At 51.2% G+C, this 12,843-nt stretch overlaps 1 protein-coding gene across 1 annotated transcript in view; it reads right to left on the reverse strand.

The window, feature by feature from the left end:
* Positions 1 to 12,843, reverse strand: part of AKNA (AT-hook transcription factor) — a gene marked incomplete at its 3' end in the record, with an annotated part of 50,708 nt that overhangs the window by 18,255 nt on the left and 19,610 nt on the right. Inside the window, exons 11-20 of the mRNA XM_008589876.1 lie at positions 12,500 to 12,746; positions 11,482 to 11,588; positions 10,502 to 10,713; positions 8,660 to 8,822; positions 5,385 to 5,561; positions 4,620 to 4,735; positions 3,106 to 3,252; positions 2,786 to 2,881; positions 1,168 to 1,284; positions 700 to 892 (exon numbers count right to left, since the gene is read on the reverse strand). Coding sequence (XP_008588098.1) covers positions 700 to 892; positions 1,168 to 1,284; positions 2,786 to 2,881; positions 3,106 to 3,252; positions 4,620 to 4,735; positions 5,385 to 5,561; positions 8,660 to 8,822; positions 10,502 to 10,713; positions 11,482 to 11,588; positions 12,500 to 12,746 — 1,575 coding nt within the window. The remainder of the gene's footprint in view (positions 1 to 699; positions 893 to 1,167; positions 1,285 to 2,785; positions 2,882 to 3,105; positions 3,253 to 4,619; positions 4,736 to 5,384; positions 5,562 to 8,659; positions 8,823 to 10,501; positions 10,714 to 11,481; positions 11,589 to 12,499; positions 12,747 to 12,843) is intronic.

Raw genomic sequence — 12,843 nt, forward strand, 5'->3', positions numbered from 1 at the left:
GTACAGGATACCTGGCCGGTACACCTCAAACTGTCAAGGTCATCAAACGCAAGGGAAGTCTGAGAGACTGTCACAGCCACGAGGAGCCTAAGGAGGCGTGACAACTAAATGTCATGTGGTATCTTGGATGGGATCCCAGAAAAGAGAAAGGACTTTAGATATAAACTAAGGCAACCTGAATAGTCTATAGTCTTTAGATAATAATAATGCATTAATATTGGTTCATTAATTGTGACAAACGTACCCTATTAAAGTAAGACGTTAATAAAAGGGGAAACTGTGTGTTTTGGGGGTCTGTGGTATATGGGAACTCTGTGTACTATCTGCTAAATGTTTCCATAAATCTAAAACTATTCAAAAAGATAAAGTCTATTAAAAAAACAAGTAAGTGCTCTTCACTTGCTTGCTGAGAGGACACAGGAGGAAATGGGAGATGCACAGGGTTCTGGATCCCCCGAAGCTGTAAGCTCCCAGAGGGCAGGGCCCTCTCGCCAGTCTCCGTCACCGAGCACTCTCCCTGGCACGTGGGTTTGCTGAGTGACTACATGAGTGTCAGGCTTGTACTGTACGTTGTCCACGCGGGGATGAAACAGGAGATCACCGCACCTGGGTTCTCAGCTGCCCAACACAGGTCTGAAAGCTAACTCATTCAGCCTTTCAGACAGAGAGGCTGGGAAGGAGGGACAGAAAGGTGCTTACGCAGTGGCCGGCGGATAAGGCATGACGGGTACCGAGGATATGTAGGCAAGGGCCGCAGGGGCTGGTGCTGGGGGCGCAGCCGCCAGATACCACAGTCCAGGGGGCAGCCGCGGTGGAGACCCCACCTGCTTCTTCCTCTGCTTGGGGCTGGAAGTTGAAGGTGCTTTTCTCCTTGTGGCAGTCTTTTCTGCCCCTGTCAGGGAGGGAACATCAGAGACAGACAGGGTCTGACTACTCGGGCAGATCTGGCTGAGAATTTAGGGTCTGCACCATCCCTCCCTTTGAGAACTGGACACTGGGCTTGCCACGCTGGGGAGATCCTCCCGTTGGGACACAAATCCTTTCCCCATGTGCTCCATCCCAAAGTGGGAAGAGCAGCCACCCCAGTTACATTCGCCCAGGTTCCCAAGACCTGGTCAAGGGGAGCTGAGGGTCCGGCTGAGAGAAGACACTGAGCATTTGTCCTACCAGAGGTGGCTGAGCCTGGGGCATCTCCCTCTGAGGTGAACCCAACTTGACCACACAGGGGACACTGGAGGGTGTCAGGTTGAGACGGTCCCAGGGGGTCACTGGTGGCAGCACTACCTGGAAGGGGAGGAAGAAAGGTCAGGAGATGATAATGTCTAAACCATTGAGACTGGAGACCCCACACAGGCCTCCTGCAGCACTGAGCTTTCCCCAGGACCTGTTGCAAGGAAGACAAGCTGCCTCCACCTGGGTGACAGTAGTGATGACAACCGTGGCATTGAGAGTATGCACTGAACGAGCCAGGCCTCTGCTAAGGACCTTCCTGCATTACTTCATCAAATCCAACAAGGCCCTGGGCTACCTACTCTCTTCACGCTCCTATTTCACAAGTGGAGAAAAAGAGGCTCCCAGAGGTTGAGTAATTAGCCCCGGTCTCAGAGCTGGGGAATGGTGGTCCTATGACCCCAAGCCTGGGCTCCCCTAACTACAGCTCCCTGTTTCGCCACAGTGAGACAGACCCATTCTCCACACGGGAGTGGCGAGGACAATCCCCCAGGCCCCAGAGAGGGTCAGTAGAGGCCTAACGGAGCAGGAGGAGAGTAGGCACCGTTGTTCTGTTCCCACGAAATCCCCTGAGCCACAGTTGGGTGGGGTTCAGGGCTGGTCCACTTCTCCAGTCAGGCCTCAGTTCTGGGAAGCCCTCCCACCCACCTAGTGTGCCCCCCGTCCCCACCATGTGCTCTGTTATCCCAGCACTGACCACTCTGTTTTGTTAGTGTTTCCTTAGCTGAGAGGTCCTTGTGGACAGGGCCCAGGACCCAGTATGTGTAGGTGCTGAATGAATGAGTGAATGAATGAATGAATGGAGGAGCCTGCTGGAACTCTAGCAAAGGCAAAGTGACATAGTGCTGAAGAGATGGGGCTGGGTTCAAAACGTGCTCTACCACTAAGCTCTGTGTCTTCAGGAAGTTACTTAACCTCTCTGAGCCTGAGTTTCCTCCCCTACTAAATGAGCATAATATTAGTACCTACTTCATAGAGTTGTGAGCGTTAATGTATATAAAATCCGTAGTAGGATGCCTGCTATACAGTAGGAGCTTAATAAATGCCAGCTCCATCCTTACCATTACCATTGCTCGAAATGGCCTTAGAGATCATCTCCTCCCACCCATACATAATGGATGTGGAGAGTGAAACTAAGAGAAGTCAAGGAACTGGCCTAAGTTCACATAGGAAGTCAATGGCAGAACTGGGACTAGAATCCAGTGTCCAAATCCTCAGGCTCTGCTCTCCCCACAACTCTTCCCTGTTGGGTTTGGGAGTTTTGAGGAGTGAAGGGAGGATGGTGAGGGAATGAGACATAATCACCACTGCCAGCTCCCAATTGCCCAGGCTCACTTCTCAGGACCTTTCAGGAACTTCTTAAATCAAGGAGGGTGGCTTCAGGATGCAGCACCCAGAACAGCAGGTGTTTTGGCAGCACCCAGAGCAATCCCATTCCCTAGTCTGTTCCTATAACCCACTGCTGAGCTTAGGGAAGGCCCACCTCTGCCCCAGCCATGCAACCCTAATGGCAAGAAGTTGTAACCTGGCCGGTGTTCAAAGAACCCTCCCTTACCTGTATCCTGGGCCATAATGGGCCGGCAGTGGGGACAGGAAACTGTGTCACTGCCTCTCAGCACAGCCTTGGGGGACAGAACCTGGTACTCCTGGCCTGGGGATAAAAACAGAACTGTCAGTGGCAGCCCTCTGCACAGATGCAGAACTGGGGAGGGTCCAGGTGCAGCGCTTTCTTTCCTCTTCCTCCAAATGGTCTGAATAGTCTCTGTCTCCCCATGTACAAACGTGAGCACACACACACACCATGAATGTGCACAGGTGTGGACATACATGAGTGTGTACATACACATACCTCCCTAGCCCTCCTTCCTGGCCTACCTGTGTACTGGCCCCGGAAGGTGACCCTGTCTGGCCTTCCAGCACTGCCCATCCCTCTCATTCTGTCCCGAGCTGCCTGGGGACTGTCCTCGGTGGTCCTGCTCTTCACAGAGAACAGCCGGGGGGAAGGCGACTCAGATTCTGAACCTGAGATAGAAAGAGAGAGGCACCTGAGGGAGTAGGGGCAGGGGTCGCACAGCTCAGGGAGCGGGTATATCACAAGCTCAGGCCCTGGGGTAGATCCGTCCCATAGTAATAACAGCCGACACGTCCAGAACCCTGACCCTGGGCTAAGCCTGGTCTAGATGCTTTGTGTGTGCTGTGTCATGCACCTTCGCGGCAATCCCACCGCTTGGATGCTATTATTACTGCATGGTTAGCTGTTGCTGAAACTGCCTGTAGCAGGTCAACAACCAGGCTGAGGACCCACATGAAGGAGTGGACCTGGGGTTGCTTCCCGGCCACTGGCTCCAGAGTAAGTCCCCTGAGCTGTTCGGGCTTCAGTGTCCTTATCTGCAGAATGTAGATAAGGTGACCTGATTTACAGTGGAGATTAAGTGAGATGATATATACAGGGCCGTCACCGACACTCTGGCACATAGTAGGTGCACAGTATACGGTAGCTATTTCTAGAAGTGTACTGTGCTTCAGAGCACTACCATGGCCTGAAACAGACCCGAAAAACATTCCCCAGGTTTCCTCGAAGGCTGTAGCTGTGGTCCCTGATCATTGAGCTCATGTGCTTAGACTGTGGCCCTCAGAAATCAGTGCTGACAGGTAGTCACTTACTCAGGGACCGTCGGGGCACCTCACAAGGCACCGAGGAGGACCTGGCCTGCCGCCTTCCTGCACGGACAGCTCTCTCTCCACCTCCAGAATCACAGGAAAATCTCTCTGTGGATTTACTAGCCAAAGGGAAATAGAGATGATGTCACTGGATGAATTTTGTGCAGGCATTAAAGATGATCAGTCCCATAGTAATAACAGCCGACACGTCCAGAACCCTGACCCTGGGCTAAGCCTGATCTAGATGCTTTGTGTGTGCTGTGTCATGCACCTTCGCGGCAATCCCACCACTTGGATGCTATTATTACTGCATGGTTAGCTGTTGCTGAAACTGCATGAAGCAGGTCAACAACCAGGCCGAGGACCCACATGAAGGAGTGGACCTGGGGCTGCTCCCTGGAGATTGGCTCCACAGCAAGTCCCCTGAGCTGTCTGGGCTTCAGTGTCCTTATCTGTAGGATGTCAATAATGTTACCTGATTTACAGTGGAGATTAAGTGAGATGATATATAAAGGGCCCTCACAGACATTCTGGCACATAGTAGGTACTCAGTATATGGTAGCTATTTTTAGAAGTGTACTGTGCTTCAGAGCACGACCTAGGCCAGAAACAGACACGAAAAACATTCCCCAGGTTTCCTCGAAGGATGTAGCTGTGGTCCCTGATCACTGAGCCCACATGCTTAGACTGTGGCCCTCAGAAATCAGTGCTGGCAGGTAGTCACTTACTCAGGGACCGTCGGGGCACCTCACGAGGCACCGAGGAGGACCTGGCCTGCCGCCTTCCTGCACGGACAGCTCTCTCTCCACCTCCAGAATCACAGGAAAATCTCTCTGTGGATTTACTAGCCAAAGGGAAATAGAGATGATGTCACTGGATGAATTTTGTGCAGGCATTAAAGATGATCAGTCGGAATGTCGACCTGGAGAAATGCTTATAGCACAATGGGGGAAGAGAGCATAGAAGTCAAAACCAAAGACTCTGGAGTCAGTCTCGCAGAAAACAGCTCTGAGCTTCTCTGACCCTCAGTTTCCTCATCTGTCAAAGGGGGATACCAAGAGCAATTATCTCAGAGAGTTACTGGAAGGAGTAATGAGGCAATGTCTACAAAAACCTTAACCTAGTACCATCCCACAGAAACACTCAAAAGGATTTAGCTGATTTTCTAAGTCATCATCATAAACGAAGGAGCAGCGAGTGAGTGGGTGGGAGGGTGAGCATCCTGCAAACGTTCTAGCTCTTCAGTTGGGTGGTGGGTTCAGGGATATTCACCGTATCATGCTTTATTATTAGCACATAGGTTTAGATATTCTTTTATGCCTCAGACACTGCACAGTGATAAAATGGAAGAGTGAATGAATGATTGAGCCAATGAGCAAGACAGAGACGTGGCAGCGCCTGAGTCCACATGTCCAGGGACGGTCACAGGCTTTCCAAGGCTATCTTCTGCAGCTTCCACCAGGGCACAGAGGTGGGAGTTTGGAGCCACCTACCTGCCATAGTGGTAGCCCCAGGTAGCTGAGGAATCCGCTGGCCGGTCCCGAGTCCGGGCAGGGCGGTCAAAGGCAGACGCTGGGCGAGTTGGGCTGCCCTGGTGTGGCTGGTGCAGGCTGTCCTCTAGCCGCACACGGAGCCGGGACACCTCTTCCTGCAGCTCGCGGATGGCCTGGCTGGGATTGGGGTGGAAACAGAAACCACAAAGAACAGATGCAGTATGAACAGACCCATGGCCACTCCAGAGGATGCCCAGATGCAGTGGCCTTTGTCCCTTTCCACCAGGCACAAAGTCCAACTCTGCTGTCAGATGATTCTAGAACTTTCCTGTATCTACTTTTCTTGCTACACATCTGACATCTTTCCGAGTTCATGGCCCTGGGCATCTGAGCCAAACAGAATCTTTCTCTGAGGTTTACTCCTCCTAACACACAGGGCCTGAGCAGTTGTTTGCAAACACAACAGATTCTCAAGATAGAGATGAGGCTGCAGAATACAGAGGGCACTGGCCAAAGATCCACTTTAAGATTTCCAACCTATCTGTCCAGATCTGGCTCCTTCCTGCCCTTGCTCAGCAGCTCCCTCCTGGGTTCCCACAAGTATTTTAGTGTTGTTCAAGCCCATCTCTCTACCCCTGGCAGAGGATGCTTGTCTGTCTGTCTCCCTCACCAGAGAGTGAGCCATGGGCGGGCAGGCAGGCAGGCAGGAAGCGGCATTCCCATCTCATAACCCCTGAGACCCTTTCCCCTCAAGGCGCTCAGGAAATGTTACTGAGCTGAAGGCAGGCTTCCAGAGGGAGAGAGGAAGCGCTGTGCATAGAGAGCGGACAAGGAGACACTTGAGTGCTTCCCAGCACTCACCAAGCAGGGGCCCTTGTGAGCAGGCTGGAGCAAGCAGATGCTGTCTGCAAGGCTGCTATGGTCCTTGTGAAACCCACAAACACAGCCCGCCCTCTTATCAGCAAGGCATTGCAATGAGCAGCTAGCATACTCTGGGGAGGAAATATTGTTTGCATTTCTCTCCAGCCAGTCCCTGCCTCTCTAGAGTCATGTTGTGTAGGCATTGTTGGCACTGGGGCAGATGATCCCACCCAGAAACCCCTACACACGGAGCTGCATCATGGCCTGGGCTTGACATGGCAGTCCCCTGGGCTGCTGCAGGCTCTACATCTCCTCCGTGGGCCAGCTTCTGGGGTGGGGACTCCACTCAGTGTTAGTTCTTGCCTGGAGGCCCCTGAACCCTGCCTGAGTGTCTCCTGGTGCCACCTTGAGCAACTTGAGCTCTCAGATAAGCAAGTGTGCCAAAGGAGTGCCAGCGTGGTGTGTGTCCAAGGGGAGTGGGTTCCCCTGGCAATCCCCAGGGAGACGCTTGTTGGGGTTTCCAAGGCCAACCACGAGGGCAGTGGCTGTGGGAGAGCAAGCACTCCCTTAACTGGTTAACCCCTACAAGGCAGGGCTCTGGCTCCCAGTCCTCCGAAGACGCTGAAGAAAGGCTTACTAGGCTCGGGACTTGAGGCACCAGTTGGGTGTCACTTCCTTTCTCTTGGTTGTTTCTATCAAGAGCTCAGTCTTCCTGACGTCCCGAAGACGCTGAAGAAAGGCTTACTAGGCTTGGGACTTGAGGCACCCAGTTGGGTGTCACTTCCTTTCTCTTGGTTGTTTCTATCAAGAGCTCAGTCTTCCTGACGTTTTAGTTGCTGAGTACCAGCTGGCATTGAAATCCATCTTTCTCTGCAAATTTGTGCCCTTATTTCCACCCATCGCACCAGCATCCAACTGGTTGGCCATCCAAAAATCTGAGTCAATCCATACCCTTCTCCTTCCCTGAACACCCCATGAAGTTAACCAACTACCAAGCCCTATGGGCCCAACTGTCTTCTCAAATACATCCCTCCTGCCTCTGCCCACTGGCCTCCCCAGGGTCCAGGCCTCTCTTCTCTCTCCTGGGTGAGGCCGCCTTCTCAGCAGTCTCTCCCTCTCAGAGGCCAGAGAACTCTTTCTAAAACATAAACCTGACCATGTCACTCCTCTGCATAAAATCCCCCTCACTGTCCTCCGGAGAGCCTTTATGCATTCTCGAAATATTCAGTGAATGCCTCCTCTGAGCCGAGCCACCATCCAAACTTCTACCCATGTCATTCAAGGCCCTCCAAGATCTCCTCCAAGTCTCCCCTGGCTACTTCTCTGCCTGTATTGCTCAGCACCCCACCACCCCACACACCATGATCTGGTAATAAAGAAGGTTTGGCTCCTCAAAGGTGACAGGACACTCTCTCACCTCTAGAGTTTTGCACATGCTGTTCCCTCTGCTGGAGATCCTCTTCCATCTCTCTCCTTCCTGATCTCAGCTGAGATACCACTTCCTCCAGGAAGCCCTCCCTGAAGCCTCTGACTGGACTAGATGCCCCTTCTCTGTGCTTGCAACTCCTATGGACCTCTGCTGTCACTGTACTTATCACACTGGGGGTGCAACTGCCTGTTTCTTTGTCCATCCAACAAGATGGTGAGCCTTACAAGGCCAAGGACAGTGTCTTGTCCACCACTGTATTTCCCAGGGCCTGGCAAATAAGCCTCTAATTCCTATGCTGATGTCAGAGGAGACTGCAGGGGAAGACTTGTTAAACTTAGACCAGGAAGCCAAATGCCAGCAGCTGGACACGACTTTGCACACAGGTAACATGACAGCCTCATGACTGCAAAGGCCAAGGAGGTCGGTTACCACAAAGCAGACATCCCAGTGTTTCCGAGACAGGTACCCCATCCAGCAAAGGCATGCGAAGGATTACTGGCCAAAAGCAACTAAGAGGAGGTTAAGAGGACTAACCCATCTTCCTATTTCTCTTCAACCAGGTAAGGAGCAACTTTCTTAGTAGAAAAACTGCACTTGGATTAAAAAGAAAAAAGCAAAACTCAGAAAAACCCAGGATTGTCTTAGTTCAGATAATGAATGAGTGAATTGCAGAAAACATGTTCCAGGGAAGGGCAGACCTGTCTTGGAAGGGAGGTGTTGAGGAGAGGGGTGAGAGGTCTCAACACTGGAAAGGTGAACCTTTGGGTCATTTCCCATGGGTTGGAGAAGTGTCCTTGAGGTCTAGATCAATGAGGTCCTACAGAAAGAGCCCTGAGTTGGAGGCAGGACACCGGGTCCTTCTGACCCCAGCACAACCACGACAAGGTGCATGAGTGGGGCAGGTCCCCACCTCTACCTCCCTAGGGTGTCACCCTCCTGTCTACATGACGAGTTTGAACCCACACAGCCCAAGTATCCGACTTACTCTCGCCCTGTTCTGGTGAGGAGGAGGCCCGGGTTGGTCTCTGTTGGCTTGTGGGGCAGAGGAGCAGCTGCAGGGGCCAGGGTGGGGGGTGGGCTGGTTGTCCTGCTGGGGAGGAGCTGTTCAGAAATCCGCTGTAGCCCCTCCGATTCTGAGCTGGAGACCACTAGGGAGGCAGAGAGACACCAAAGTGAGCTTAAGCAGACAGAAGCCCCGAAGCTCAAACTTGGGTAGATTGAATGATGGGCGGAGGGGACAAAGAGACAGTTCCCAGTGCAAGGTCACATATAAAGTTTCTGATTGGACCAATGACCAGCTCACCTGAAAACCAGAAGAAAATCTGGGTTTTGCTGGGAGTGTGGGGTACTGAGCTGGGCCTACTGAACACCTTCTAATAAAATACCCCAGCCATCCAACATAATGCATCAGGTCCAAGTCTTCAGGAATGTCCCCCTGCAAAGAGGTCACCGCCCCTTCACTTGAGCCCCCAGACTCTGTCACCCTCTCACTGTGTTGTTTTGAAACTGGCTTCAAAGCCTCTAGGTCCCTCTGAAATTACAGTCACACCGTAATCACATGGGTGCATTTCTGGGGACAGCATATATAACTTTAACCAACCTTTCAAAAGGATGGTGACCAAAAGTTAAAAACCACTACTCTGGCCCATGCATTAAAAATAATGAATACTTGCAACACAACTCAGCACTATAAAGGACCTATTTTTTTTTCCTTTTAAAGGAACCAACTATTAATATATGGAACAATCTAGATGAATATCCAGAGAATTATCCAAAAGGTTACCTATCGTATAATTCCACTTATGTAATATTCTTGAAATGGCAAAATTATAGAAATGGGGAAGAGATTAGCAGTTACCAGGTTAAGGACGCGGTGGAGGCAGGAGGGAGGTGGGTGTGTCTATATGAGGCGACATGAGGGGTCCTTGTGGTGATGGAAATCCTCTCTATTTAGACCTTACCAATGTCAGTATCTGGCTGTGACATTGTACAGTTCTGCAAGATGTTATCATCAGGGGAAACTGAGTAAGGGCACATAGAATCTCTGTGCATTATTTCTGACAACTGCATGTATATCTACAATTATCTCACAATTAAAAGTTCTATTAAAAAATTTAAAAATGATGGACCTGAAAAAGAGGCAAAGCTAATCCAAGGTGCCTATGTTTGGGGAAAAGGGTGGTGACGAGAAGGGGCTTGAGGGGAGTTCTGGGGTTCTGAGCATGTTGAGTTTCTTGGTCTGTGCTCACTTTGTAAAACTTCATCAATTTAGGTTCTTTTCTGCATGTTTTCTTTCAGTAAAAAGTTCATGTGCATTTTTTAAAGGTAAAAAACTGAATCACATAGATTTTATTGACATGGAAAGTGTACATGATACAATGTTTGGTGGAAAAAGGAGATTACCAGACATTCTCATATAATATGATCCCATTTCTGTTTTAAGTATATGTAAACATATCAGCATAGAAAACAACTCACAGGTTCTACACCAAAATGTTAGCACCGATAGTTTACAGTGTATTTTTTTTTCTTTTGTTCCCTTTTGTCTACCCTATCTGTAACTTCAAATTGTCCCTTGATGAAACTGTATAATATTTCATATCCTAAAGGGTAATGTAAGTTTTTTGTTGGTTTGACTTTTTAATCCCTATAGTTTTTTCTTTTGTTCCCTTTTGTCTACCCTATCTGTAACTTCAAATTGTCCCTTGATGAAACTGTATATATTTCATATCCTAAAGGGTAATGTAAGTTTTTTGTTGGTTTGACTTTTTAATCCCTATAGTCTGGCCACCCCCTGGTTCTGGCCAACCCAGGCTCATTCACTTACCCATCTCGGCCACCAATGCCCGCTCTGGGTGGCAGCTGGGTGCCCTCTGCCAAAGAGCACTGCTTGAGCTGGACAGGTATCTCTGGATCCGACTCCTGGGTATGCTGGGCACAGCGGCTCTTCTGGGCACGAGAGAGCACCTGGCCTTGGGGTGGGAGGCTCCATCGCAGGGCACAGATGCAGGGAAGGGCTGGGCTACTGTTCCCGGGCTGCTGGGAGACCATGGAGGGAGGGGCACACTGAGATCACACAGAGGGGCCCTCAGGCCATGGCATCTGAGCCCTTCCCCTTGCTAAACCAATGAGCTCCCAACCTTTGGTGCTAGAATCCCTGGTGGGAGAATGTTTTCGAGGATGCACACACATCATACATCCATTTCTTTATAAACTGCAAAACTGTATGCCTGCCAACCCATATATGCAAATGATCAAGCCCAATTTGTGTTTTAGAAAATATAAAGAGAAACAGAACTTCTAATCCTTTCTTTGCACGCACTTTGGGAGCCATGTGGGCCTCCTGAGGGGCCTGCATGTGGCTTTGGAGGTCTCTTGTCTACATGGTGCCTATGTCACTCCACCCTTCCATGTCCCCTCCACCCTCTCCCTTCCCTTCGGGTTCCAGCCCAGTCTCTTCCCCATGTAGTCACTCTGCCCTTTGTCCCTGTCTTCTGTTCACCTCACACTACCCTCCCTGTGGTCTTTATTCATTCACTCATTCACTTGTTCATTTGTTCAACAAATATTAATGTCCCAGTCTGTGCTAACTGGCTGTGTGATGCCAGGCGGGTCACTTCCCCTCTCTGAGCCTCTGTTCCCATCTATCAGTAAGCCGGGGACAAGGATCCATCGCTGAGAGGATGAAATGAGGGTCTATGAGTGTCTAGACCACCCCCCACCCCACTTGGAAGCATCACAGGCAGTGATTCCCAGGCTATTCCAGGTGTATGACTGTGATGGGAAAATGGTGGGGTCCCAGAATACCTATTGTGGGAGAGCCGGTGCTCTGGGGTCTGGGTGACGGGTGACACTCTGCTGGTTTCTGAGCCCACAAAGCCACTGTCTGTCTCTGGAGATGCTATCCAGGGCTCCTGAAAGAGGCAGTATCCCTTTAAGTCTGAGGAATGTGCCCAAGGCACAGAGGGAAGCCCTTCCCGAATCCTGGCCTGGGCCTCACATTCCAGTGGCTCACAGACACAGGGGGCAGGCCAGCTCCCAGCAGCCAGGCCCGGGGTGTGAGGGTCCTCAGGCCTCAGACCCCAGCACAAGCCCCAGGCTAGTAGCAGGGACTCCACATCCTGAGAGGCCCCAAGCAAGTCCTGCTCCATGAGGCGTGGAGCTAGAGCCCTTGGGAGAGACACTGGAGCGAAAGGGAAACAGAAAGAGGGGAAAGAGAAAGTCTTATCTGACTGCAGAAATGCTCAGGACCACTGTGTTGGGAAAACAAAGTCCATTGAATATGTACACCTCCTACACACTGGGTTTAATGCAGGCACAAAGAACACAGCAACACGGGCTATCCTCAGTGAGTTCACAGTCTAGTGCAGGGATTTCCGATCATGAGCTTATTAGGATTACAGAAGAGTGTGCGTATGCATGTGTGTGTACACACACATCTCTGCATTATTCCATGAGAGGATCCATAGCATAAGTCACATTTCCAGTGGTCTGTGACCCCTCCAATAGTTTGACAATGGCTGCTCTAATGGCACTAATGGCACGGAGTAAAGAACCAGCCCCCAGCTGTGATAAGCAGGTCTGGAGAAATACAGGCAATGAGCTAGGAGCTCTCAGAGGAGGAACCTGGCAGAAAGACAGGGTGAAGGGGTGGCAATGGGTATAAGACCTGAATGCTGGGTGAGATCGTGGCTGGCAGGGACAGGAGCCACAGGCATTATATTCTGAGAAGGAACGGCCTGAGCAAAGGCTGGAGGCAGAAAGCTCAGGAGATCCAAGGAAAGATGCTGAGGTCCTGAGCCCATGCCCCTATGCGGACACTTACCTCCAGGTGGGGCCCGCCAGCTTGGCACAAAGACTTCTGTGGAAGGCGCTCAGAGATGCCACTGCCCTCCAGGCTGGTTGTACTGCTCTGGTGGGATGCCATGGACTTGGTGCCTGGAGACTGTGGTGGCATGCCAGGGCCTTGAGGAGCGGCATCGGCCTTGTCCAGGCCTGGCATGTGCCCGTCTCTGGCTGCAGGTGTCTGGAAACCTGGTGGCTTCAGGGACACCATCTGCTCCTCAGCCTCCCTGGTGGGGAAGAAGAGGCACACCATTCCTGAGCCCCAACATGAGCCGGGCAGCCCTGAGCAGTCCAGGGCACAATCTCTGGAGTCAGCTCCCGGGT

The sequence above is a fragment of the Galeopterus variegatus genome, unplaced genomic scaffold (assembly GCF_000696425.1).
Source record: "Galeopterus variegatus unplaced genomic scaffold, G_variegatus-3.0.2 Scaffold5708, whole genome shotgun sequence".
Taxonomy (NCBI): domain Eukaryota; kingdom Metazoa; phylum Chordata; class Mammalia; order Dermoptera; family Cynocephalidae; genus Galeopterus; species Galeopterus variegatus.